Genomic DNA, 27455 nt, shown 5'->3' with positions numbered 1-27455 from the left:
ATTGTCTGAAGAGAAAGTATATTTATTTTTTATTTATTTTTTCTTTGGATTTAATCTTTCACTGGAAGTTTTTTTCCTTTGCAGAAGTGTAAGAAACATGATAGATTGCTACCTAGAAATCAGTGATGTCAGTTAATCAATGAGAAAATGTAGCATGCTGCACTGCTTGGACAAGGCCTTCAGTTAATACTGAAATGCAATCTTTCCAAAAACATAAATGCTTTGTTTTTTTTTTTTGTTTTTTTTAGAGCCTGAGCCTGAGCAGAACGTTCCAGAAAGCATAACTGTGGATGTAGTTGAGGTAAGTCATTCACAGGACGTCCAAAAGCGGCACAGAATAACACTGTATATAGGTAGATATAGTAGGTATTTATAAACTGGGGTGCATGCCTGACCAAGAATTAGGCCAAGGTTCTCAAGTATAGTCCACAATGCAGATACAGCACTTCCAATGAAAACAGGGCAAAACTTTAATGCACTCCAGTGTGCTGTTGTTTTAGCAATAGTTGCCTTTCTCAGGCAATGATACAACAGTGAATTTACTCAGTATAATTACACGTGTGTACAAATACAAGTGTAGGGTACAGTGAATTAATTGGCGATCAAATAAAATCATGTGAACAATATCAACATGTGATAGTCGTGTGTAAAACATATCAAAAAAGTTATCCCTAATGTGAACTCATATCAGTGCTTTACATAAACGGTTCAACGGATTGCGAATACAGCGATCAATATCAGTAATAATTCATAATTCTTATGGGGCGTTTACACGAAGCGATTATCGTTTTAATTTTCGCAATACCGATCGCATTTGAGCGATAATCTGCTTGTGTAAATACAGCAAACGATCAAGCAACGAGTGAAAAATCGTTTGTGAAATTTCAACATGTTGTCAAATTGTCATTGGTCGTTCGCTGAAAATTCGCAGATCGCTTCATTTAAACCGTCTATCACCGATTCACCCTATGTGTAAGATGGGCTTAAGGGATCTTAAAGGGGAACTCCGGGTAGAGGTTAAAAAAAATGAAAGCATATGACAATACTTACCTATCTATCCCAGTTTTATAGTCTGTTTTGTGTTTCTGCACTTCCTGGTTGAGCAGATGTACTCAGTACTACAGGTTCTAGAAAGCAATGCTTTCCCTCAGCTGTTCCATCACAGTCCCCCACCCTGCCTATTCCCCGGTAACACCACACAGCACACTGTATTTTCTACCTGTGACACCACACAGCACGCTGTATTCTCTACCTGTAACACCACACAGCACGCTGTATTCTCTACCTGTAACACCACACAGCACGCTGTATTCTCTGCCTGTAACACCACACAGCACGCTGTATTCTCTACCTGTAACACCACACAGCACACTGTATTCTCTACCTGTAACGCCACACAGTGCTGTATTCTCTGCCTGTAACAGCACACAGCACGCTGTATTCTCTGCCTGTAACAGCACACAGCACGGTGTATTCTCTACCTGTAACACCACACAGCATGCTGTATTCTCTACCTGTAACACCACACAGCACGCTGTATTCTCTGCCTGTAACACCACACAGCACGCTGTATTCTCTACCTGTAACACCACACAGCACGCTGTATTCTCTGCCTGTAACACCACACAGCACGCTGTATTCTCTGCCTGTAACAGCACACAGCACGCTGTATTCCCTACCTGTAACACCACACAGCACGCTGTATTCTCTACCTGTAACACCACACAGCATGCTGTATTCTCTACCTGTAACACCACACAGCACGCTGTATTCTCTGCCTGTAACACCACACAGCACGCTGTATTCTCTGCCTGTAACACCACACAGCACGCTGTATTCTCTGCCTGTAACAGCACACAGCACGCTGTATTCCCTACCTGTAATACCACACAGCACGCTGTATTCTCTACCTGTAACACAACACAGCACGCTGTATTCTCTACCTGTAACACCACACAGCACGCTGTATTCTCTACCTGTAACACCACACAGCACACTGTATTCTTTACCTGTAACACCACACAGCACACTGTATTCTCTACCTGTAACACCACACAGCACACTGTATTCTCCACCTGTAACACAACACAGCACACTGTATTCTCTACCTGTAACACCACACAGCACGCTGTATTCTCTGCCTGTAACAGCACACTGTATTCTTTACCTGTAATGCTGATATTGGAATAAAGCAAAGAACTTTTTAAATATTTTTTTTCCCCTTTCCATCAGCGAAAGTTTAAACACCTGCTGAGACAAGCAGACTGAGACTAGCAGACACACACAATGTGAGACAGAGGCATGGGATATTTGTCTCCTAAGGGGGGACAGCAGAAAGAGCAGGAGACAATGTGAATTGACACAGAGGCCATTTTTTTCACTTCCTGGATTTCTATCAGCTACCAGTGTGGCAGAACCGTACAGATAAAGTAATACATTGTATAGACACATCTATATAACTTTTAATGTACTTTTAATAGAAAACCACTTTTTCTTATCCGGAGTTCCCCTTTAAAACAATCACAATTTTTTCAAATGATATATCGTTCCATCTGAACGCTGATAGTTATAAAAAACACATAGTTCGAAATCCGTTAATCGTTTGATTGGGCGAATTATTGCTCCGTGTAAAAGCACCATTAATTAACACAATTACCAAATGTAAAAATAATTAGTAGTCAGGTAGCAACTAGAAGAAAGCCTGGTCTCTCTTTCTGATGCTTTTGTGGCAGGTATTGTAAGAAACTGAATAAATATATATATATATTATATTATATTTCTTTCTTTCTGTTAGTTTAATCATATGTGGAGATTTCTACCAGAAAGCTAACTGTTTATGAAGATTAAGGGGCAGATTCATCAAAGAGGTGCATGTCTCCAGCATATCGGAGGCTGCTGCATAGCAGGCTACAAATATACATTTTTAACTTAACATTTTCACCTTGATTAGGTAAAAATTAATACATTTTATGCAAGGGGAGGACTTGCAACTCTTTTACCCCCCCCCATATGGCGAATGAGCAGGAAAACAGTCACACAATTTTTGCGCAAGGGGGATCATTGCGAAAAAATGGGTGACTTTTTAACAGTCTGTGCTAGATGCAGACGTTAATGCTTCTGCCCTTTATAGTTTCTTTTTAACAAAATGTTTTGTTTCAGAAACCTTGTGTAGAGGAAGAGGAATTGTCAGAACTCCACTTGCGTCTCTTGGCTTTGCAATCTGCAAGTAAGAAATGGCAACAAAAAGAACAACTTGTAATGAAAGAAGGCAAGGAGAAACTATCAAAGGGCAAGACAGAGCCTGTGAAAGATGGGGGGAAGCCGGAACCCCAAAAGGAAAAAAGCAATTCAAACTCTGTCTTAACACGCAAACTCAGTAGTGTAGCTACTGCAGGTAAGCCAACTCCTTTGTAACTTTTAGGGTCTGTGGTGGGATTCACACTATAGGTGGTGAATGGTGTCTGATATATGCATTTTTTCTGGAAGGCAAATCTTTTCTCCTTCCAGCTAAGCAAGCACGAAGAAGGCAGCAAACAAAAGCCTGGAAAAAGCTGCAACAGCTGAAAGCTGAAGAAAAGCGTAAAGAGGAGGAGGAGAAAAAGAAACAAGCTGAGGAGGAAGAGAGAAGAAAACGAGAAGAGGAAATTCGCAAGATTAGAGATCTTTCAAATCAAGAAGAGCAGTACAACAGATTTATGAAGCTTGTGGGTGATAAGAGCAAACGCAGCAAGGTGGGTTTCATACAATACATAGTGTATTTCACTTTGTTTACTAAACAAGTGCATATGTAACACCCCTCGCTCCCCACTGACCTATCCACGTTTCTGGTTTTCCGGCTTCCTTTAATGGCCCGCTCTCACATTCATCTCTTTGGATGGCTGACTGAAAGCTTTTAAAGGACACCTGTCACCCCCCCCCCCCCCCCCGTGCCGGGGTGACAGGCTCCCGACCCCCTGTTAGATCCCCCTATATTCATGTGATCCCGCCGGGTCCCGCTTCCTGAGCCGGTCGGGTCACGGAGATTTCAGCGCCCGGCGCTCGCTGACAGCAGAGTCAGATGGCCATAGAGAATGAATGGGGAGTCCGATGCTCCGTCATTCTCTATGGGCATCGGACCCATCTCTCAGCGCGCGCGCCGGCTTCGGCTGCTGAAATCTCCGTGACCTGACCGGCTACGGAAGCGGGATCACGTAAGTATAGGGGGATCTAACGGGGTCGGGAGCCTGTCACCCCGGCACGGGGGGTGACAGGTCCTCTTTAACAGGAGCAAAGCTGGCCCCAGAAGAGAGCAACGCAGTAGTGGTAGCAAGGGGTGTTATTGTGTTTTATTGTGTTAGTTCTGGGGGCAGGAGTATGTGAAGATTCATATTTGCCCAGAAAATCCCTTTAAGAGAAGATCATTTAGCTTTATCAGTAATGTTGCAAGATATTCTTTTTGTAGAAAATCACCTACATTTTTACCATTGTGTGCACCATGCGAACTTAACAGAAAGTTAGTTTTTTCAGACACTTCACACCTATACTGTAGTTATGTTTTGATTATGGGAAAACACCCTAAACAAACCCAAGGAACAGGACAGGAACCGTCCTGAGCAGTACAGGTTATCTATGTGCATTTGCTGCTGCTATGGACAGTGAATGGAACTTAATTTCAAACCGCACCTTAACTGGAGACAAGAGTTGTGTTGTCTCTGAAAGAAAGTGGCCATGTTTTTGTAGCACTGGATAACATTTTAATATGGAACTTTGTAGTCCACACTGAAGGCCAATGGCTCTGACACTGGCAATTCAGTCTTGTCTGAGGTTTGCGTATTCCTGCAGTACTGATACTGTATTAATACTAATACTAGTACTGTATTAGTACTTCTCTGTCTCTGAACTGTCAGTAGGTTTATGCTGTCCTATTTAAGCTGAACAGAATGATGTATCACTTACATTCTTCTGTGCAGCTGATTGGGACAGATAGTCCTTCTGAATTACATGGATGATAAGTAATCCTTTCCATTATGTCTATGAGCTCAGTAGTCCTTGATATTCATGAGCACCAGCAAATTCCGCCCACCAACTGCTGATTGGCTGTTATCTTTCTAAGCTGTGTATAGGCAGTACACTGTCGCTCAGCAACTGGAGGGCGGGGGAGTGGTGTGGCACAAATCCCATTCTCCTGGAAATTAGGAGAACGACTGAGCAGAATGATAAATAATACATTGTTCTGTTCCATTTCTGTCACTAGTTTATGTTGCCTGTCTTAATACAACTTACACTTGTGTTGGCCGAACCAGCCGCCTGTGGTGTATTTGACTTTCGATATAAGATGAAGCCATCTAGAACAGCCACCTACAGATGATGGCAGTGGGGATAGGGGTCGGCTGTGATGGAAAATCATTGCCAACTGCTTTGTTCAGAGAGATAGAGCGATCTTACTGCAGCTTGCCCCTCCCCATAGAGAACACAGGAACACTCGGCCGTGCCGAATGTTCCTGTGTATGGGGAGGATGGGCGTCAGGCAGGAAAAATAACTGACAGCCTGATGATTCTCCTGTCAGTTATTTAAAGGGGTTATCCAGTGCTACAAAAACACGGCCACTTTCTTTCAGAGACAACACAACTGTTGTCTCCAGTTCAGGTGCGGATTGCAATTAAGCTCCATTCACTTCAATGGAACTGAGCAGCAAAACCCCACCCAAGCTGGAGACAGGAGCGGGGCTGTCTCTGGGAGAAAGTGGCCATGTTTTTGTAGCACTGGATAACCCCTAAGGTGTATAGGGGCCTTAAATTGCATATATTCTTATACCAATAGATAAGGCATTAAGTTTTGGATGTAGTTTAAGACTGGTTGAACTCCTTATCCCAGCAACACAGCAAGTACATAAGCAAGCCTACATTTTCCTAACCTTTTTTTTTTTTTTTTTTTTTTTGTCATCTTTTCATCATACGTTTTCCAGTCTTTTGATGCAGAACAGAAGCGAGCTGAAAAACAGAGCTTGGAAAATTCTGGTGGTATTTATCAGTATGATAACTATGAGGAGGTTGCAATGGACACAGACAGTGAAACAAATTCTCCAGGTAATAGTTTTCCTGAGATAGGATGCCTTTACACAGAGAGATTTATCTGACAGAAACAGACTAGAAACAGGGAACCAGGTCATAAAGAAAAGACTGAGATTTCTCCTCTTTTTAAATCCATTCCTGGTTTTGGCTTCAAAAATCTGTCGGATAAATATCTGTGTAAAGGTACCCTTACTTGCATATAGGATTACATTTTTGATACTTAAACATGCTTATGGTTGTAGCATAAGGCCTCATGTAACACCTATATTTTCCTAATAATTCACTTGTGTGCATTTATGCAGATGTAACTCCTTTTAAATAAATTGCATAGACTTAAACAACCATTAAAATGGCACACTTATAAGACAAAAAAACACCACGAGGTGCTTCTCCGCTGCATCATGGCCACGCGCCTGTCGGGCAGCAGCTACTAAATGTGATCCAACCCACTGGTCAGTTTTATATTAGTATAATTAAGGCACATTTTGCACCTGTATTAGATGGGCAGGTCATGGGCAAAGCCATTAATCGTAAGACTTTCTGATGTTAGACATGTAGACATACATATAAAATCTGTGTTTAGTTTTTTTTGCATATGTATTACTATGCTGTAATGTGATGCAAATATTTATCTTATGCTTAGGGGCATCTCCATCGAGATCACCTTATTTCCCTGGCAATACAGTAGGAGGCATTTCATCAGTATTATGTGTAACAGAGCAATTTCCTTCAGAAATTTGGGTAAGTTTCTTAGATCTTAAAGGCCTTCTCTCTCATCTCAAGTCTAAAACACTACTTTTCCACAGAATAGGTGATAAGCACCATAGGGATGGGTCTCTGATCATTGGGACCCACCACAATCATAAGGATCCTTTGTACACTTGTGTGAATGAAGCAGTGGTGAAGTTTCTGCTATTCTTTTTACTCACTATTGGATTGCCAAAGAAAGCTGAGCAACCAAATGCTGTACTTGGCCATCTCTGTCAGTCAGTAATTGGAGCAGCAGCATACATGCACGACTTTTCCCCTGTTCACATGAAGACGCAATAAGCCGTGGTCTTATCTGATTGCTTTAACATATGAATGTTTTCCAGAGTTCCAGTAAAATGTGTTCTTTTTGCAGCCTTCCCGTTGTGAGGGCTCAATGTATGACCCAGTCATTTCGAAGAGCTCTCCAGATGTGCTACTTCCACCTCCCCCACTTCCACCTGAGGAACCTGAGCAGCCTCCAAAACCTCCATTTGCAGATGAAGAGGAGGAAGAGGAAATGCTACTGCGTGAGGAACTTCTGAAGTCTTTGGCTAACAAAAGGGCTAACAAAGTAGAGGTATTACTAAATGATCAATGATTATTGTACCCAAGTACAGAAAAAGTAGGAGTAAGACAGATGGAGACTGCAACCTCAATTTCACCTCACAGTCATAAAAAATGTATGATAAAATGAAGTGTGTTAAAGCGTAACTGTCATGTTTTTTTTTTTATTATTGCAGAAATCAGTAGTATAAGCGATTTTAAGAAACTCTGTAATAGGTTTCATCAGCCAAAAAAGCCTCCTTCTGTACTCAAGAAGCAATCTCCCAGGCAAACACGTCTTCATTACAGAGAAGCCAGTGAAGACGGGTTCTGCTCTCTCCATTGTAAGCCTATGAAGTGGGGAGGGGCTGAGGGAGATGAGGGAGCAGGAAGAGGTAACATGAAGGTCAGCTGTTTGTACACTGTCTGGGCACCTAAAACGATTCTGAGGTCAGAAAGGTCAGTGTTTATCTATGAACTTACTGAGAGAAGATCGCAGGGTGTTGTGCTGTGCAGGACTGCTCCGTGCTCAGTCACTCCTAACAGCCCCTCCCCTCTCCATAGCCACATAATGGACAGAGAAATCCTGCTTCATTTGATGTGAGGGGGGAGGCTGGGAGATTTCCTTTTTTAGTACAGAAGGAAACTCTTTTGGTTTATAAAACCTATTACACAGTTTCTTAAAATCGCTTGTACTGTTGATATTTAATGTTTTCAGAAAAATGGCCCTGAAATGACAGTTACGCTTTAAGTACATTTGGTCCTGCAAAAACAAACCCCTATATGGCTCTTAAAAGGAAAATAGGAGAAATATCAAAATGCTAAAATTTTTATTTCCAGGGTTCATATATTATATTATATATTTTTTCTTCTTCTAGGGCCCAACCAGTATCAGCCAGCCTTCATCGCCACCTCTCACCAATATCATGCCTGTACCAAGGATTACTCTGACATCAACAAATGTTAATTCTGCCACACATCGCAAAACAACCACGCAGATAGTAAGAGTTCTGAGACCGATCAGACGTGTAATAAAGGTATGCACTTCTCTAACTCCTAGTGTTCCTTTACATAAATATATTAAGAACTGGACACCTGCCTGCAACTAGGATGTGTTGAGTGCATTTGAGTCTGACAAGAATGCAAAGTCCTGTCTTTATAAATAATATACTTTGTCTGACTAGTATGAAGGAAAGAAATTCTCTTCAGGTACTCATATCATTACAGTCCTGAATAAGAATTTATTCATCCATTTAACACTGAGAGCCATCTTTCTCTGGTGTGCATTGCAAAGCGTTCTTTTTATGCTCCATTTCTTTCACTAGAGCACTATAAATCTGGGTGCATGAATGGATGTGTAGCTGTAAGAAAAGAGGATTTTTTTACTCACCGTAAAATCTCTTTCATTGGGGGACACCGGATTTTTTTACTCACCGTAAAATCTCTTTAATTGGGGGACACAGATACCATGGTTATAGGCTGCTGCCACTAGGAGGCGCTGACACTAAGAAACAAAGGAAGTGACTCCTCCTGAGCAGGATATACCCGCCCACAGGCACTGAGCTAAACTAGTTTGTACTAGAGCAGGGAAGTCAAAAAAACAGGTACAGTAGGAATAACACTAAAATGGAGAAAAACACCATACCGAGGAAAAACCCCAAAAGAAAATGGGTGGGTGCTGTGTCCCCCAATGAAGACTACGAGAAAGAGATTTTACGGTGAGTAAAAAAAATCCTCTTTTCTCGTGTGTCTTATTGGGGGACACAGATACCATGGGACGTCCAAAAGCAGTCCCTCAGGTGGGAATGATAACCGCTATACAAGAGAGCTTGGTGAGAAGGCGCAGAATAGCACCAACACAACCATCGACTAGGAATAGAGCAAGGGATGATGCAGAATGCATCCGAGAAAACCCCTACAGATCCACCGCAAGGGAAAAGAGAGTCTAGTCCCTGGAGCAATGTGCTGCACTGCAGACAGAGTGGGTTGTGTCCATCCTGGAAGCCAGCAACATGATGTAACATTGAGCCGAACAGAACCGGTAGGCGAAATGTGAAGAGAGCCTGGAAGGCTTGTCATAGCACATATAGGCCTAAGGCGTCAAATAACGGAGAAAGGACTGAGCGTCTCTCATAGAGTGCCACATGAGATGCAGGAGAAGCTGCGTCCCTGACTATGGAGCTGGGAAGAATGGCCAGGCTGGAAGTTCCATAGGCCTAGGAGTACAGTCTCCAGCGAGAAGACAAAGGTCAAGCACAAGAGAAGTATGGCAATCTGGGAGAAGCCATGGCCGATGACATGAGTTACCCCATCTGAGAAACACATAGATGGTAATAAGAATAAAGCTGTCCAAGCGTAATGCAGTTCAGGGAAAGGAAGGAGCAGGAGAAAGGAAAACCATGATCTGAATCATGTGTAAGTTGTCCTGGAAGTAGTATGGAACTACCAGGTACCCAGCAGTGCCTGACAGAAAAGAGGAGCAGAGGAAGCAGGTAGGCCAGGAAAAAACGTCTCTATGGGCTGTAAAAGCCTTAGAAAGGAGGTCAATCATATAAAAAACTGCTCCAAGGAAGCCTAGAGGTACTCGAGAGCATGGAGTCCCAGAAGATAACTGTAGAGGGAGGTCAAGGTAAGGCTGATGGCACGAGAGTGCCATATGTAGACGCCATATGTAGACTAGATCTAGAAACCAACACCTCAAAAGGTGAGCAGAGACATTGCTTGGTAAGAGCAGAACAGCAAAAAAAAGGTACAGCTGTAGTGAAAGTGGGTGAAGACCAGAAGAAAAGAACCTTGTGCGGAGACTAATGGCCCCATTGAAGAGATTAGAGGATCAACCAGCTCAACCGGAGCCCTAGGCAATGGGAAAGGCGAGAGCCAGAAGCATTCTGGTGGGCAGAGCAACAGAAAAACAAGGGGCGTTAACAGTGAATGAGACAAGATGATAGAAAATCGGCAATTTGCCAAACTAATGTAAGCCTGGCCAGAAGTGTGGAGACTTAGAACTGAGAACGATGCTTCATAGTCCGTATGGCCAAGCAAGGACACTTGGAGAAGCTAGACCACGAACAGACCATAGGCTTAGGACGGTAGAGAAACAGTACAGGGAGTAAACCGGAATCCTCACCCTGTGATACTGCAGCTGCCTAAGAGAGAGAAGACTAAATACGTGCTGTGTTGGCAATAGGCAGATGCAGGAGGAGAAGTCCTAAAGTTGCACTGTGATGGTCATGTAGGCAGTTGATGTCCTACATACACCAGGGGTAGAAGAAACCCTTTACTGTTCTATCTGAGAAACCAAGAGCCCTCACATTACACAGATCAATGAGAAGACTCAAAGTGGCTGCTGACCAAGGACAGTTACCTTAAGTAGAGCACCATGAGAAAATAAGACCAAACCTTGCTGAGGACCATCTGCAATATAGCAGAGAGGATGGGTCTAAGCAATACAAGCCATACTACTGGGGAACAGCCAGCAAGACAAATGCCAGAACATGGTAGTTATGCTCAGATGAAGGACAGAAGAACCACCCTGACAGTACCAGAATGAAATAGAGACCGGATCTGTATGCTGCCGGCCACACAGAGGCCCAGAATATGACAGTCCGAGGGCAGGTAAAGCAGGGGGTTCTGTACCTTGTGAAGTGGAACACGTAGCAGGATGCTCAGGCTTAAGAAAGAATACAGCCTGAAAGGAATACAACAAGGTTACACTGCCTGAGAGCAGGTAATGAGACTTGTCAAGGGAAACATATAGAAGACCACATGGTGTAGTAACAAGTTACCCTATGATGATCCCCTGAAGTGACAGGCACAGATCATGGAAGTCCTACGAGGATGAGAGGTAATATACAGGGTAACACAAGCATACTAGCTGCAAGCAGTAAGTAACAGAGGACTAGCATTCAAGAGATGCAAATACCTGGACTGGAAACAGGTTCTGTGCCTGGTCAGACCTGTAAACAAGACATGTAACAGAGGTCTACAGGGTGTGCTCTGGGAGCAGGGAAAAGATAGGACTGTGTCCCAATGTAATGAGAACTGGATACGAGAAATGCCCAGCATCACCAGTATAGTGAGTGGACCTGAAGGTGTATTACATTGTGTAACAGAATACCACAATCTGTGCACACCTGACAACAGGTAATGTAGTTGTATCCATATCATGCCGCAGAGGGCAAAGCTCTGAATAACCTTGTACCCCACCACCTTTGAGGGGGAACATGTCCAGTTCTATGTCTGTGACATAATGTAGTTAAGGATCCAGGAATCCATCACATGAAGATGAGAGCAAGGCCCGATGTACAGCCTGCTTAAGGGTGATAAGAATGCATGTGTTGTGCTTATGACAACCTGTAGCATAGAGGGAAGCTCTAAGTGACACAGTCACACCGCCTGATAATGTGATGTGTCTGGTCCCATATCCTGAATGAAACAACATGTAGCAGAGGGTTCTGTTCCAAACATAGTAACACCACATGGTAACATGTAATGTGTCTGGTGCCGTGTCCTGCATAGCACACGGAGTAGCAGAGGGATCTGCTTAGAGCCCAGATACACCGCCTGGAAATGGGTAACGTGTCTGGTTCCGTTTCCTGCATATGACAACGTTTAGCAGCGGGTTCTGCTTAGCGCACAGATACACCGCCTAATAGCGGGTAATGTGTCTGGTTCCATTAATGTGTCTGGTTCCGTTTCCTGCTCGTGACACCATGTAGCCGAGGGTTCCGCTCAGAGCAAAGATACACCGCCTGATAACGGGTAATGTGTCTGATTCCATGTCTTGCGTGTGACATCATGTAGCAGAGGGCTCTGCTCAGAGCACAGATACGCCGCCTGATAGCGGGTAATGTGTCTGGTTCCATATCCTGCTTGTGATACCATGTAGCAGAGGGATCTCTCTAAGGGCACGGTAAACACTGTCTAGTAACAGGGAATGTGTCTGTGTGCATGTGTTCGGAGGGGGGACCAGAGTGTATATAAGTTTTTATGATATTTATTATTTTTATGATATTTATTGAGATCATATATAAAAATAGATATAATGTATGTATATGTATATCTGTCCCAGAAGGGTCAACAACACCAAAAATGCTTGATCTGCAGACCAAGGGCTGCTGCTGGAACACTATATGGAACATTGGCCATATAAAACCTGATGCAAGCCAATTTTATATGTATTGGTGTAATAACACATTTCCACCAGTAGGTGGCAGCGGAGGCACAGCAAGTGTCCCAAGCTGCTGAGTAGGAGAACAGTGTGTGGAAGCTCCCGCAGGAGACCACACACAAGATGGCAGAGGGGCTGTGCTGCAAAGAAGGGTGCAGCATCGCACAGTGCAGGCTCTGCAGAAAGCCACAACAGAGGTAATAAGGTGGGAGGCCGAGCCCAGCGGCACCCGAAAATGGGCGGGGCATCCCACAGTGCAGGCTCCACAACATAGGAGGGGAAAAAAGGCGCAGTGCCCCGACCAGCGTGGCACCCGAAAGTGGGCGGGGTCTAATGGGAGGAGGCGGGGCATGCTCCAGAGCAGGTTGCAGAGAGCTGAGATAAAAAGTGGACCATGTGGCACCCAAAAGGGGGCGGGGCATAGCGCGAGGGAGCGGGGCAGCCATCGGTGTGTGTCTGTCCACAGAGCCACAATGTAAGAAAAAAGGGGGGATGCTGCAGCTCCGGGAAAGGGGCGGATCATGTTCAGGTATGGTCTCTAGAGCCACTGAAAGGAAAAAAGTGCGGGAAGCACGGGGGACACAAGTAAAAATAAAATGGTGGAGAGGGCTGGCCTGCTACTGTCTGAGGGGAGACCCTGAAAATGGCAGGGAGCTGAGCATCTGCCTGGGGAGGGCTGCAAGGAAGTGGAGGGATCCCTCAGTGTGAGGAAAAGCATGGCCCAGGGAGAGTTACCTATGTGAAATGATGGGCAGGGGGAATATACTCACCAGGTAGGAGCACATACTCACCCCGTCGTCTTCAGCCGGTGGATGCCCCCGGCCGCGCCTAGCTTTGGGGGGGCTAGGCGGGAAGGGGCTGTGCGGATACAGAGTCTGCAGAAAGGCGACCAGATAGTCTGACTGATCTGGGGCCATGGTGTCACGTTGCCGGCCGGTGGCAACCGAGGGGTCACAGCCCATTTACATTTATGGTCTGTTCCCTGGTTGCATAGTGGGGGGATCAGGGTGAGTTTTTGATAACCCACCGTGCCCGAGAATCCATAGGATCTAGAAGGAAAAAGAAAATCTAACTAAACATAAAGGAAGAAACTGGTCTGGAGAACCCAGACCTGTGTCTGCCTCCTACTGACACTAAGCTAAACTGGTTTAGCTCAGTGCCTGTGGGCGGGTATATCCTGCTCAGGAGGAGTCACTTCCTTTGTTTCTTAGTGTCAGCGCCTCCTGTGTCCCCCAATAAGACGCACGAGAAAGTATGTTAAATTATTAAGCCCTGAGCTGCTGGGTCTAAACTAACATACACATATTGCTGTCTTGTTACTATAATTTATAAGATTGTCATTCTTTTATATGGCCTATAAGTATTGATGTTCAAATTCCCTGATACTGTGTGCTGTTTACCAGAAGTTATTCACGGGAGTTGAATGGGTTAACAGCCCCTGTTATTGAAGCATTTAGACTGACCTCACTTTATAAATTCAATTTAGCAATACCCTTAAATGGGTTGTCATGACCACGACCCCTGTCTATATTAATGGCATATAGATGTCATGTAGACCTCGTTCTTTGAGCCTTATCTGGAGCACCTTCATATATGAAATGGATGTACATTTATTTATTTGGTGAGCCAACCCAGCTAAAACATTCCTGTGTTCTCTGCTTGAGGGTCTAGAGCTAATGATACCATAACACTTCAACATTGTTTCATATGGTAGTGTCAATTACACCATTGCCCCTCTTTGGGCCACATATTGCTTACATGAGTTTCATCTTTATGTGCTATTGAAAGGCTATGTTCCCACTATGGGATCTGATTGAGGAAAGGTGGACATCTCGTAATATTGACGGCAGCAAGTAATGATCATAATCAATCACTTCTCACTTTGATCCCTTACTGGGAACATAGCCTTATCAAGGTATGGCGGACAAACCAGTGTCTCCCAATCTTAAAGGGGTATTCCCATCTGAGGCATTCAGCAGAGAATGAATAGAGCTGTGGCCGTGCAGGTGCCGTAAGCGCTTCATTTATTGAAGAGCTATTTCCTCCCTGTTCTCAGTATCGATGGGGGACTGGGAGGTTGGACCCTCAGTGGTCAGCTTGTTATCCCTTACAATATGGATAGTGGGATAAGAAGCTCATATTGGGAATAACCCTTTAAAGGGGTTGGTAACTTTTTATAGTAAATTTTTTTTTTGTAGACTGCTTTAGTAACTACTGCACTTACTGACAGCAGCTCCCTGTGTACCTGAGAGCTAAAATAAGGCTGCCCTCCTCCAAGCTGTTCTGTCCTGCTCTGTGGTGAGTCTGTGGATAAGATGGCCAACATAGAGGAGTATTTGACCATGCCCCGCCCTCCAGTGCCTGACACTGAGCCTGTATATGCCTGGGGTGGGTACTGGAAGGTGGGGCATGGTCACATGCTGCTCCTCCATGTCGGGGCGACAGTCTCATTGCGCTTTTATACCATGGATTTTCAATAGTACCATGTTTACCTTTACTATATAAATAATTATCGTAGTTTTGAAATTTACCTTTCACATTCACCATTTGAACATGTGGTGTTCTTTTGTCTCAAAAGCTTCCAAAGCACAAATCGGTTGTTGTTACTTTGAATGCGTCTGATGATAGCGAATCTGATCCTGAGCCAGGCAGCCCAGTAGGTGTTTTTGGAGGGCTTGAGTCTATGATCAAAGAAGCCAGAAGAACTGCTGAAGTAAGAAATTATTACAAATATATGTTGTTTTTTTTTTGTGCTTGTACACCGATCAGTCATAACAAAATCACTGGCAGGCAAGCCGCCTGCACAAGCCTAATTGAATCAGACAAGGGCTTGTGCACGGTACTCGCCAGGCATGGTTCTATCCGTAGTTAACTGATCTTTTGGCAACAGGAGCAACCGCACACCTGTTGGGTAAAGCTGCCTAAGTACAGATATTCTTTAGTGTTTTTTTTTTTCTTTTCATTTATTGCCTTTTATCATTTTCAGGCATCCAAACCAAAAGCACCTTCCAAATCTGAAAAAGAAAATGACCCAATGAGGACCCCTGAAGCATTGCCAGATGACAAAAAAATGGAATATCGTCTGTTAAGAGAAGAGATTGCAAGGTAGGTAACATTGATGTGCTGCTGGTGGTCTGTGGTTTTCTTAGTTACTCATTTTCTTAGTATATTAGTTATTGAAGTCGAGGTGCTTATTTTCTTTGAAAGGGTGATTTGGCTTTTATCACCCTTCTTTGAATGACTACTCCTGTTCGAATTAAATAGCTGAGGCCGGCAGTGAGAAAATAACACCAAACACGTGCGTTGGTATCGCTCCTCTCTCAGCAGGGTGCACCACTTTATTGCAAATACAGAGGGGTCTTATACAGTTCAGGGTGGGCTCAAAATGGACAAGAATACACGTGTTAACTTCTCATTGGCTACAGTTCAGAGATAGGACACAGTTCTTTGCATATTCATAACTTCACAGTAATGGTCTGGTACTTCCATTTAGGGCCAAGGCTCCTCTCAATACATCCAAGATGGTATAGCTTGATTGACAAGAGGGTCTGTTGTCCAGCAGCATGGCAGAAACAGAAAACCTTCACATGCAGATTCCATGTGCCAAATATATATTGGCTGAGTCAAGGAATTACAATTTTTTTTATATATTTTTTATTATATACCTTCACATCTTTTTGTCTTTTTTTTTTTGTTTAGCCGAGAAAAGCAAAAACTTTTGAAAGCAGAACAATCAGTAGCAAGTTTATCTCCAACAAACTCTGACCTGGAGGGAGATGGCAACAGAAGACTTGGCAGAGATGTGAAGGTGACTGAGGCTGAATCAAGACACATGAAACAGAAGTAAGTCACCAGGATTTGATGGTGGTCAACATCTGAATATAATTTTGTTAGAAGTGTTTTAAGATATTTGGGGCAATAAATGAAAACTGTTACAGCGGAATTGTCTGGTTTCATGTCTTCACAAGAGCTCTGACTGGTTTGCTGTTAGACAGTTTTATTTATTCCCCCTATTGTGTTAATGTCACAGTCTAGTTGCTTCTGTACTTTCGTATTCAGTACATGTATTTTATGTTTTACTCTCTTTCAGGAATATAAACTAAGGTATACAAGTGAATGACATAGATGAGGGCTGTGTAATTGAATAAATCACCCATGTGTCATCTCACAATTCTGTCAAAAATCAGAATTGTTAGATGCCACATGGGCGATAAAAAATGTAATTATTGTTTGGATGCTGGTGATTCTCTAGGGTTAATATAGATTTTTAAAAATGTATTTGTGATTTAGCCTTTTTTGCACACTGACCTGACTAATGCTATTGAATTCTGTAGCAGCATTCAGGTCATTACATTCCGCCCTTCCCTCTCATTCTCAAAGGAATGTATGGGACACCTGTACATTGCCCCTGAATTGCTCAGGGTTATAGGTAATACATCACTGGCCAAATTACTTAGTGACCCCAGCCACCCCAGTTTTTCTGTGGACTTTTATCATTGATGGACAGTGTTACCAAGGCAGGGCTTAGCGTCTGTTAAGAACCGCCTTTCTCTGCCTCATTGCAGGGCGGGAAATAGCCCGCTCAGCCAATCAGTAGATGGGACAGACCACCGCTGCAGTCGATGATTAGCAGAGCGGGCTGTTGAGTGCAGCGGTGTTCCGTCCCGTTCCCTCACTGGCTGAACGGGCCATCCATCAGCTTAGTCATAACAGAGCAGGAGGGAAAGATGCAAGGGATGGGGACTGGTAAGTATATAAGTATAGGTTCTTTTTAATGTCTCCCCCCCCCCCCCCCCCCCCCCCAAGTACAATATTTTATTTCCCCGGAGTTCTCCTTGAAATTATTCTGGCGAATCTGCTGGTAAAGGCCCTTTTACACAGTGATTATCTGCCAAATCAGGGAATAACACTGTCTGCTTATTGCAGTCTTTCAATGTGTGAAAAAAATTATCACATAGCTTTACGTGATAGCTGATGTCCAGCTGACTGCTTTTTAAAGCAGAGGGATGCACAGACGTCTAATGATGTCTGTGCAGCTCTGTTTGCACAATTATCGAGCTGTGTAATAGGTGAGTGCCGATCAAGCAGGGTTGGCCCGTGGGTCAGGCCATTTGTACGACCTTAAAGGGAACCATTCACCCTGTGGCCCCCGGCAGAAACTGACATATAGTGACATAAAGGTCAATATACTTACCACATCGCTCCCGGTCCCGTCCCGGATCCCGTTGTTGACATGGAGAAATCGCCGATTCTTCTTCTCCTGCCCATTATGGTAATGAGCTGAGATGAGTCCAACGTCCATAGGAAACGACGGACGAGTCCAACTTATTCATGAGGTCCTCTTCTCGTCGACGCCCATCCACGCCTCCTGGAACTTGATTGACGTCTTCAGTCTTCTGATGAATTCCCGCGCAGGCGCCGTTGCGATGGTCTCGTCACCTCTTCTGCGCCTGCGCGGTAAACAGGATACGTGTTCGAGACAATCGGCGCACGCGCAGTAAACAGTAAAGCTGCGGAGCGGCTTCAATTGTGAACTGCACATGCGCCGAAAACGACTGTCACGGCGCCTGCGCAGGATCCGGCGAGAAGAAAGAAGACGAGGAGGAAGAGGACCCGGCGTCAATCAAGTGTCGGAGGCGGGGAGAAGGCTGGACTTCGGACCCGGCGGCGCTCATTACCATAATGGGCGTGAGAAGAAGAATCGGCAATTTCTCGGTGTCAACAACGGGATTCGGGACGGGACTAGGAGCGATGTGGTAAGTATATTAACCTTTATGTCACTGTATGTCAGTTTCTGCCGGGGCCACGGGGTCAATGGATCCCTTTAAGACCACTCAGATAGCATGCCGTCCACAATAGACAAATAACTGTAGATTGGTTCTAGGGGTTGACTTTTTTTTTTTTTTGCCCTCCTTATTTAGAATGTTGCTACTAAAGGATGAGTCTCTTTTAAAACATCTTCTACAACAAGAAGAAAAGAAAAAGGAATCAATCAGAATGGCAGAGTTGAAGATCACCAGGCTGACAGAACAGCTGCAAGCAACTGAGAAGTTTCTGAATGCAAATCGGGTGTTTCTGAAGAAATTGCAAGAACAAGTGAGAACCGCCTATAGAGGCTGTATGTGTGTGGTGTGGTAATGGTGTATGATTTTGTTTTGGTACAGAATGATTTGATCACAGTAGCGTTGCCTTTCATCATATGTTGTAGCTTAAAAAAAAAGTACCTTTTAGAAACATTTTGCATATTATATAACTTATGGAACGTTTGCACTTTTTTTCTGTGTTTTGGACCACCTTCTTACTTTCCAGAATACTGTGTGTGAACTCAACCTTAGGGTATGTGCACACTAAGAAATTCTTGCAGATAACTTGCCGCGGATTCCACCGCTCTTCCCTACGTGCTCTTGCTTCACACTCCACCCGTCCCATAGACTCCATCCTATGGTCAGGCGGATTTTGCTGTTCGCCCAAAGAATGGACATGTCTATTCTATGGGCGGACGGCGGAATCTGCCTGACCATGGAATTTAGTCTATGGGACAGGCGGTGGAACCGGTGGCAAGTTATCTGCGAGAATTCCTTACTGTGTACATACCCACAAGATCCCGCCAACAGTCATCAGGATTTTAAGCGCCAGCTTTGGCCTCTAGCACTGCGAAAGCACCCTTTTTTAAAAGTCATGCCAGAAATCCTATTTAACATCTGTCTTCAGTATGAATTGTCTGAGACATGTGCAGTCTATCTTAACTATAAATGCACATTCCATGTAAGAATGTGAGGCCTGTTAACCAGTAGCTTTATTCATCATTTTTGCTGATATTTGCTCTGATGTTTAACTATGCAACTTTTCTCGTGCGTCTTATTGGGGGACACAGATACCATGGGTATAGGCTGCTGCCACTAGGAGGCGCTGACACTAAGAGAAACAAAGAAAGTGACTCCTCCTGAGCAGGATATACCCGCCCACAGGCACTGAGCTAAACCAGTTTAGCTTAGTGTCAGTAGGAGGCAGACATAGGTCTGGGTTCTCCAGACCAGTTTCTTCCTTTATGTTTAGTTAGTTAGATTTTCTTTTTCCTTCTAGGTCCTATGGATTCTTGGGCACGGTGGGTTATCTAAAACTCACCCTGATCCCCCCCACTATGCGACCAGGGAACAGACCATAAATGTAAATGGGCTGTGACCCCTCGGTCGCCACCGGCCGGCAACGTGACACCTGGGCCCCAGATCAGTCTGACTATCTGGTCGCCTTTCTGCGGACTCTGTATCCGCACAGCCCCTTCCCGCCTCGCCCCCCAGAGCTTGGCGCGTAAGGTGAGGCACCCACCGGCTGAAGACGACAATGGTGAGTATGGGCTCCTACCTGGTGAGTATATTCCCCCTGCCCACCCTCCCAGGCCGCCATTTTACTCCACATAGGCAGCTCTCCCTCTCCAGTCACTTGCAGCCCTCCCCAGGCAGATGCTCCTCTCCTGACATTTTCAGGGTCTCCCCTCAGTCAGTAGCAGCCCAGCCCTTCCACCATTATATTTTTATTAGTGTCTCTCTCTGTGTGCTATGGGTTGCACTGTGAGGGATGTTCCTCCCCTGACTGGGTGCTGCGCAGGCCACAGTTTCCCGCACTTTTCCTTTCATGTGGCTCCAGAGACCATACTAAAGGATGCTCCGCCCCTTTCCCTAAGCCACGCCCCTTACCGGGTGCCGCGGCATCCTCCTCTATTGTGGCTCTCCAGAGTACACACAGGGCTACCTCCCCCCCCCCCCTCCCGGTATGCCCCGCCCCCTTTCGGGCGCTGCGCGGCCCACTTCATTCCTTTTATTATGTTTGGAGCCTGCGCTGGGGAGGCCCCGCCTCTTCCGGTAGGCCCCGCCTTTTTCGGGTGCCCCGCAAGTCGGAGAATTGCCGCCTTCTTACAAGCTGTGGAGCCTGTACTGAAATGCTCCGCCCCCTCCCGGTAGGCCCCGCCCCCTTTCGGGAACCAGGCGGCCCGCAGCATCCCACCTTAATCTTACTTGTGGCTCTCTGTGGAGCCTTCACTGTTGGATGCCCCGCCCCCTCCCGGTAGGCCCCGCCCCTTTTCGGGTGCAGCGCGGACCGCGGCATCCCCCCCTTATGGCTCTCTCTGGAGCCTGCACTGAGGGATGCTGCTTCCCCCCTCCCCCTGCCACATGTGTGTGTGTGTGTGGTCTCCTGATGCAGCTACCACACACACTGTTCTCTATTCCAGCAGCCTGGGACACAATGCATCTCTCCTGCCACCTACTGGTGGAAGTGATAATTACACCATTACATATAGGAAAATGGCATGCATCAGGCTTTATTATGTCCTAGGTTCCTTGCACTGTTCCAGCAACCCTTAGGCAGCAGATCCAGCATTTTTGGTGCTGGTTGACCCCTCTGTGTCAGATTTTATATATATACAATTACATTAATACATATATACAAGCACACAGACACATTCCCCATCAGATTCAGTGTTTCTGTGCCCTCAGAGAGATCCTTCTGCTACATGGTGTCACGCAGGAAACAGAACCAGACACATTACCCGCTATCAGGCGGCGTATCTGTGCTCTGAGCAGAACCCTCTGCTACATGGTGTCACGCAGGAAACAGAACCAGACACATTACCCGCTATCAGGCGGCGTATCTGTGCTCTGAGCAGAACCCTCTGCTACATGGTGTCACGCAGGAAACAGAACCAGACACATTACCCGCTATCAGGCGGCGTATCTGTGCTCTGAGCAGAACCCTCTGCTACATGGTGTCACGCAGGAAACAGAACCAGACACATTACCCGCTATCAGGCGGCGTATCTGTGCTCTGAGCAGAACCCTCTGCTACATGGTGTCACAAGTAGGACGGAACCAGACACATTACCCGCTTTCAGGTGGCGTATCTGTGCTCTGAGCAGAACCCTCTGCTACATGGTGTCTCGGTAAGTACATGGAACCAGACACGTTACCTGTTTTCCAGGCAGGGTAATTGTGCTCTGAGCAGAACCCTCTGCTACATGGTGTCACAAGCAGGACACGAAACCAGACACATTACCGTTCCTAGGGGAACTACTGTGTTCTCGGGGCAGAATCCTTTGCTAATTGGTGTCGCAAACAGGACATGGAACCAGACACATTACCTCTTACTATGCGGTGTTCCTGTGCTCTCACTACAGAACCCTCTGCTACATGGTTTGTCATGCAGGTTATGGGACCAGACACATCACCCATTGTCAGTTGTTGTTCCTGTGTTACTCAGATGTCCTCTGCTACAGGACATCATAGGTACAACACATATCCGGTCATTCACATCACCCATTAGCGGGTAGTGCTTCAGACCTGCCTCTCATCTTCATGAAATAAGGAAGATTCCTTTACTGCATGATGTCACATAGATAGAACCGGACACGCTACCCCCTCCCAGATGGTGGTACAAGGTTATTCAGAGCTTTGCCCTCTGCTGCATGATATGGATACAACTACCTGTAGTTCAGTGTGCACAGATTGGGGTATTCGGTTATACGATATAACACCTTCTTCAGGTCCACTCACTATACTGGTGATGCTGGGCTTTTCTCGTGTCCAGTTCACATTTACGTTGGGACACAGCCCTGATCTCTTCCCTGCTCCCAGAGCACACACTGTAGACCTATGTTACATGTCTAGCTTACATGTCTGACCAGGTACATTACCTGCTTCCAGTCCAGGTATTTGTATCTCTTGTATGCTGGTCCTCTGTTACTTACTGCTTGCAGCTGGTCTGCTCGTGTTACCCTGTATATTACCTTTTCCTCCTCGTAGGACTTACATGATCTGTGCCTGTCACTTCAGGGGATCATCATAGGGTAACCTGTTACTACACCATGTTGTCTTCTATATGTTTCCCTTGACAAGTCTAATTACCTGCTCTCAGGCATCGTAACCTTGGTGTCTTCCTGTTGGGCTGTATCATTTCTAAAGCCCTAGCATCCTGCTACATGTCCCACTACAGGTGGCCGGCAGCATACAGATCCGGTCACTATTTCTCCTGGTACTGTCAGGGCGGTTCTTCTGTCTTTCATCTGGGCATAATGGCCACGTACTTGCATTTGTCTCGCTGGCTGTTCCCCAGTGGTATGGCTTGTATGCTTAGACCGCCCCTTCTGCTATACTGCAGATGGTCCTCAGCATCGTTTGGTCTTAGTTTCTCATGGTGCTCTACTTCCGGTAGCTGGCTTTGGTCAGCACCAGCCACTTTGCCTCTTCTCATTGATCTGTGTATAGTGAGGCCTCTCGGTTCCTCAGGTAAAACAGTAAAGGGTTTCCTCTACCCCTGGTGTAGGTAGGACATCAACTGCCTACATGACCATCACAGTACTACTGTAGGATTTCTCCTTCTGCATCTGCTTATGGCCAACATAGCAAGTATTTAGTCTTCTCTCTCTTTGGCAGCTGCAGTCTCACAGGGTGAACATTCCTGTTTACTGCCTGTACTGTTTTCTCTAATGCCCTCAGCACAGGTGTATGGTCTCTTCGTGGTCTAGCTCCTCCAGGTGTCCTTTTGGCCATATGGACTATGGGGCATTGTTCTCATTTCGGTGTTTGCAGTTCTCCCACATACACCATTACTCCTTCTCTCTGGAGTAATGCACTGTTGTTCAAGACCCCCCTATCCTAGGGTTGGTTTTTTTACCACTCCAGCAAGGAAATCTTTAAACAGCCCTTTCCCTTCTCCACAAAGTTGGAATATTTAGTATAATAAGTATCCTCCAGATACTTTTTCTGAGGACTGTTATCCGATATAGCTTCTTCCAACAGGTGGGTGTGGGTTTCCGGCCCTCACTGGCCTCTATGAGCACTCCTGCTGGCCTTCCTTGTCCTTGGTCTTCTTGTTGACCTGCCATGATCTCCAGTCGGGGCTCACGGTCCCCCTCTCTTATCTTGTCTCCCATGTGGAGTCCTCGAGAACTTAATCCCTTAAAGGTGTCCTCTCCTTGCAAACAGGGGTGTTCAGGGGCCCATGTCTGGCCCTACCTAAGGCTCTATCGTCTCCACACTCATCACATTGTGTCCAGGCTTACATCTATTCGGCAAGTTGCCAATTCTCTATCATCTTGTCTCATTCACTGTTAACGCCCCCTTGTTTCTCTGTGGCTCTGCCCACCAGAATGCATCTGGCTCTCGCCTTCCCATTGCCTGAGGCTCCGGTTGAGCTGGTTGATCCTTTGATCTCTTCCATGTGGCCATTAGTCTCCGCACAATGTTTTTTTCTTTCTGTTCTGCTCTTACCAAGCAACGTCTCTGCTCACATTTTGAGATGTTGATTTCTAGATCTAGTCTACATATGGGCTCTAGTCTATCTATTAACTGCTGTGCCCATTGCCAGGTGACAACTCCTGTGCCCATCAGCCTTACCTTGATTTTTCCCAGCTTACCGGCTTTCCTCTGCTCCTCTTTTCTGTCAGGCACTGCGGGGTGCCAGGTACTACTGTACTCCTTCCAGGTCAACTACACAAGATTCTGATCGCGGTTTTCCTTTCTCCTGCTCCTTCCTTTCCCTGAACTGCATTACGCTTGGAAAGCTTTATTCTTCATGTTACCATCTGTGTTTCTCAGATGGGGTTACTCATGTCATAGGCCATGGCTTTTCCTAGATTGCCATACTTCTCTTGTGCTCGATCTTTGTCTTCTCAGTGAAGACTGTTCTCCTAGGCCTATGGAGCTTCCAGCCTGGCCATTCTTCCCAGCTCCATAGTAAGGGACGCAGCTTCTCCTGCATCTCAAGTGGCACTTACTAGGAGAGACGCTCAGTCCTCTCTCCTTTATTTGACGCCTTAGACCTCTATGCGCCATGAAACACTTTCCAGTCTCTCCCGTCATGGTTGTATTTGCCTTTTTTCTGTTCTACCTCTGGGTAAGTCCCTGCCGCCTGTGGTCGCCTACTTGGCTGGGCGTCTCCTTTTTTTCTGCACATCTAGCCTACTAGTTCTGTTGGACTCAATGTTACATCATGTTGCTGGCTTACAGGAAGGCCACAACCCACTCTGTCTGCAGTGCAGCACATTGCTCCAGGGACTAGACCCTCTTTCCTTTGCGGCGGATCCGTAGGGGTTTTTTAGGATGCATTCAGCATCATCCCTTGCTCTCTTCCTAGTTGATGGTTGTGTTGGTGCTATTCTGTGCCTTCTCACCGAACGCTTTTGTCTAGCGGTTATCTTTCCCACCCCATGGACTGCTTTTGGACGTCCCATGGTATCTGTGTCCCCCAATAAGACGCACGAGAAAAGAGGATTTTTTACTCACCGTAAAATCTCTTTCTCGTAGTCTTCATTGGGGGACACAGCACCCACCCATTTTCTTTTGGGTTTTTCCTCGGTATGGTAGTTTTCTCCGTTTTGGTGTTATTCCTACTTTACCTGTTCTTGACTTCTCCTACTGCTATTGTACAAACTGGTTTAGCTCAGTGCCTGTGGGCGGGTATATCCTGCTCAGGAGGAGTCACTTTCTTTGTTTCTCTTAGTGTCAGCGCCTCCTAGTGGCAGCAGCCTATACCCATGGTATCTGTGTCCCCCAATGAAGACTACGAGAAAGAGATTTTACGGTGAGTAAAAAATCCTCTTTTTTTTTTAGATTGCTAAAGTACAGCACAGAGTTGAAGAGAAAAGGACACTTTCTCTAAAATTTGGAGAAGAACTTGCTCGCGCAAAAGCAGTGGTTAGCCAGGAGCTAGGAAAAAGAAAGTTGGAACCGAGCAATATGGGAGTAAGTACAACATACTGAAAACAAATGTCTGCTCAGATTTATCAAGTTGCGTAGAACCCCGCTTTCCATTTCCTAATACAGCTCTTATTTTATATCTTATCAAGCTAGTATATAATGAAACTTGAGCAGTGATTGGTTGCTGTGGGGGAAATCTAGACTTTGTGAGTTTCATGCAGCTTGAGGAATCTTTGTCATCTTGTTCCCTTCTGGTGACCTTGCTTTCTAAAAGATATTCATAAAATAAAAGAGGTCTGAACATGGAGGACCTTTTCTAAAAATGGTGGAAGGTCTAAAGAGTACTAAATCTGTATAGTCTGGAAGACAGAAGGGAAAGCGAGGACATGATCGAAACTCTTGCAGGGTTAAATAAGGTACATATGGGAAGTGTTCTTGTTTGGCTTTCTTTTTAGAACGAGAGGACAGTCTGTGGTTAGCTGCTGTTACTGAAAGAGTAGTAGTTGTTTGGAACAAACTTCCAGCATTCCTGGGATAAACACATCTATTATAAGAATAAAATAAAAGGCACCCTAGATAAACCAGTGTTGTTTTCTGATATCATGTTTTACAGCGGTTTAAATGATCTTTTTGTGACACTTGTCACCCACTTTTCTCCAAACCATGACATAATGGCATGTAAATTTGAACTGTATGGGTAAGGTTGCACTAATTGGTTGTTTTTTTTGCAAATGGGCCAGTATGAGAAGTTTCAGCAAAAAAAATTTGAGAGAAATGCAGGCCATCCTCTATATAACCTCTGAAATAAAGTTTGGGAAGAGCACTTTACTGTCCTTTCTAGATGGATGGTGCAATAGCCGTAAATCCATGCCATCCCACCTGCTTTTTTTTTTATCAGAAACATATCAAGGGATACATATAATATGTATGTATGTTTTTTTTTTTTAAATACATTTTTTCTCTTTTCAGGCAACTAAAATGCTTAAATCTGACACAGGCCTGGCTGGTAGTCCAAAGAAACAATCTGCAGAAGCTATTGCACAGGAGAAAAAACGACTGCAAGAACTTGAGCAGGAGTATGCCCTTAAAATCCAAAAACTTAAAGAAATGCAAGCTCGAAAAATAAAAGAGCAGGCTGCATCCCAACCCCCTGTAGCTGAGGAGCCAGCAGAATTTGCACTGCCACAGCCATCGTTACATGACCTTTCTCAGGACAAAATAACATTAGACTCTGAGGAGAATGAGCTAGATGATGAAGATTCATCTGTCTCTGTTAAAGAACGACGGAAATCATTTCGTGACTCAAACTCTTTTACTAAACCTAACTTGAAGCATGTAGAGCTTACTCCCTACAAAGAAATTTCCAGCACACCTTCCAAGATGGCAACAGAAGGACCAGAACTTTTCTTGGGTTTAAATATTGAAGAAGTTAGAAGACTCCATTACAGCTCCAGTAACTTAACCCAACTCCTTTCAATAAGTGACACTCTGCTGGTGTCTTCAACTAAACTCTCCTCTGGAAAGGTCTCTGGAAAGGTGATTATGTTCCATGTTGTTTTTTTTATTCTCCTTTTTTATATGAACAGAGTGGTTTGTTCAAGGGGGACTTTGTTTTTTAACTGATCAGAGCCAGACACTGAAAGATATGGTGTTGCCATTTTGTCTGAGCTATTTTAAAGGAAACCTTTCACCCTGGCACCTGGGGAACAGCCCGCCCATTTTCTCTTTTTATAATATGACAGAATCCTAATATCTTGGAGCTTTCATTCTCACCACTGGGGCTAAAACTAAGCTTAAACTTCCTGTTTCTTTAGTGATAAGAGGAGGCTGCTGTAAGGGTATGTGCACATTATGGAACCCTCTGCCATAGACTCCATTCTATGGTAAGGCAGACTCTGCCGTCCGCCCAAAGAATTAACCCACTTGTTCTTCGGGTGGACTGCGGAATCTTCTTTACCATAGAATGAGGTTTGCAATGTGAAGGTTCAGATGGTCACTGATCAGAGGTCACATGATCCAGCTGCAGAAATTAAAAGTATGGATGCAGCAGAGCTGCGATGAAACAGACGAGACAGTGCTTCTTTAAGATCTATAGCCCTTCATATGAGAATCATGTTGTAAGGGCTGTATACAGATCACCAATACCGTTATACAAATAATCTATCTGGTACAGTTATCCCCTATAAAGTGAAATGCTCACAAAGATTGATGTGTTCCCTGCTACCCTAAGCCCTCAAAACAGGACATTAACA

At 45.0% G+C, this 27455-nt stretch overlaps 1 protein-coding gene across 2 annotated transcripts in view; it reads left to right on the top strand.

Moving 5' to 3' along the window:
• Positions 1–27455, top strand: part of ZFC3H1 (zinc finger C3H1-type containing) — a 76417-nt gene that overhangs the window by 14881 nt on the left and 34081 nt on the right. Inside the window, exons 3-15 of one of the 2 annotated variants that reach the window (XM_069975254.1) lie at positions 249–301; positions 3160–3394; positions 3508–3731; positions 5946–6066; positions 6695–6792; positions 7175–7378; positions 8223–8381; positions 15093–15227; positions 15501–15619; positions 16214–16357; positions 18436–18610; positions 25117–25248; positions 26173–26727. In XM_069975254.1, coding sequence (XP_069831355.1) covers positions 249–301; positions 3160–3394; positions 3508–3731; positions 5946–6066; positions 6695–6792; positions 7175–7378; positions 8223–8381; positions 15093–15227; positions 15501–15619; positions 16214–16357; positions 18436–18610; positions 25117–25248; positions 26173–26727 — 2354 coding nt within the window. Of the gene's footprint in view, positions 1–248; positions 302–3159; positions 3395–3486; positions 3732–5945; positions 6067–6694; positions 6793–7174; positions 7379–8222; positions 8382–15092; positions 15228–15500; positions 15620–16213; positions 16358–18435; positions 18611–25116; positions 25249–26172; positions 26728–27455 lie in introns of both variants that reach the window. The other variant, XM_069975245.1, reaches the window with a different exon arrangement.

This window comes from Dendropsophus ebraccatus, chromosome 1 (assembly GCF_027789765.1).
Source record: "Dendropsophus ebraccatus isolate aDenEbr1 chromosome 1, aDenEbr1.pat, whole genome shotgun sequence".
NCBI lineage: Eukaryota > Metazoa > Chordata > Amphibia > Anura > Hylidae > Dendropsophus > Dendropsophus ebraccatus.
The sequence above is the reverse complement of the archived record's forward strand: the minus strand, read 5'-3'. Positions and strand labels throughout refer to the sequence as shown.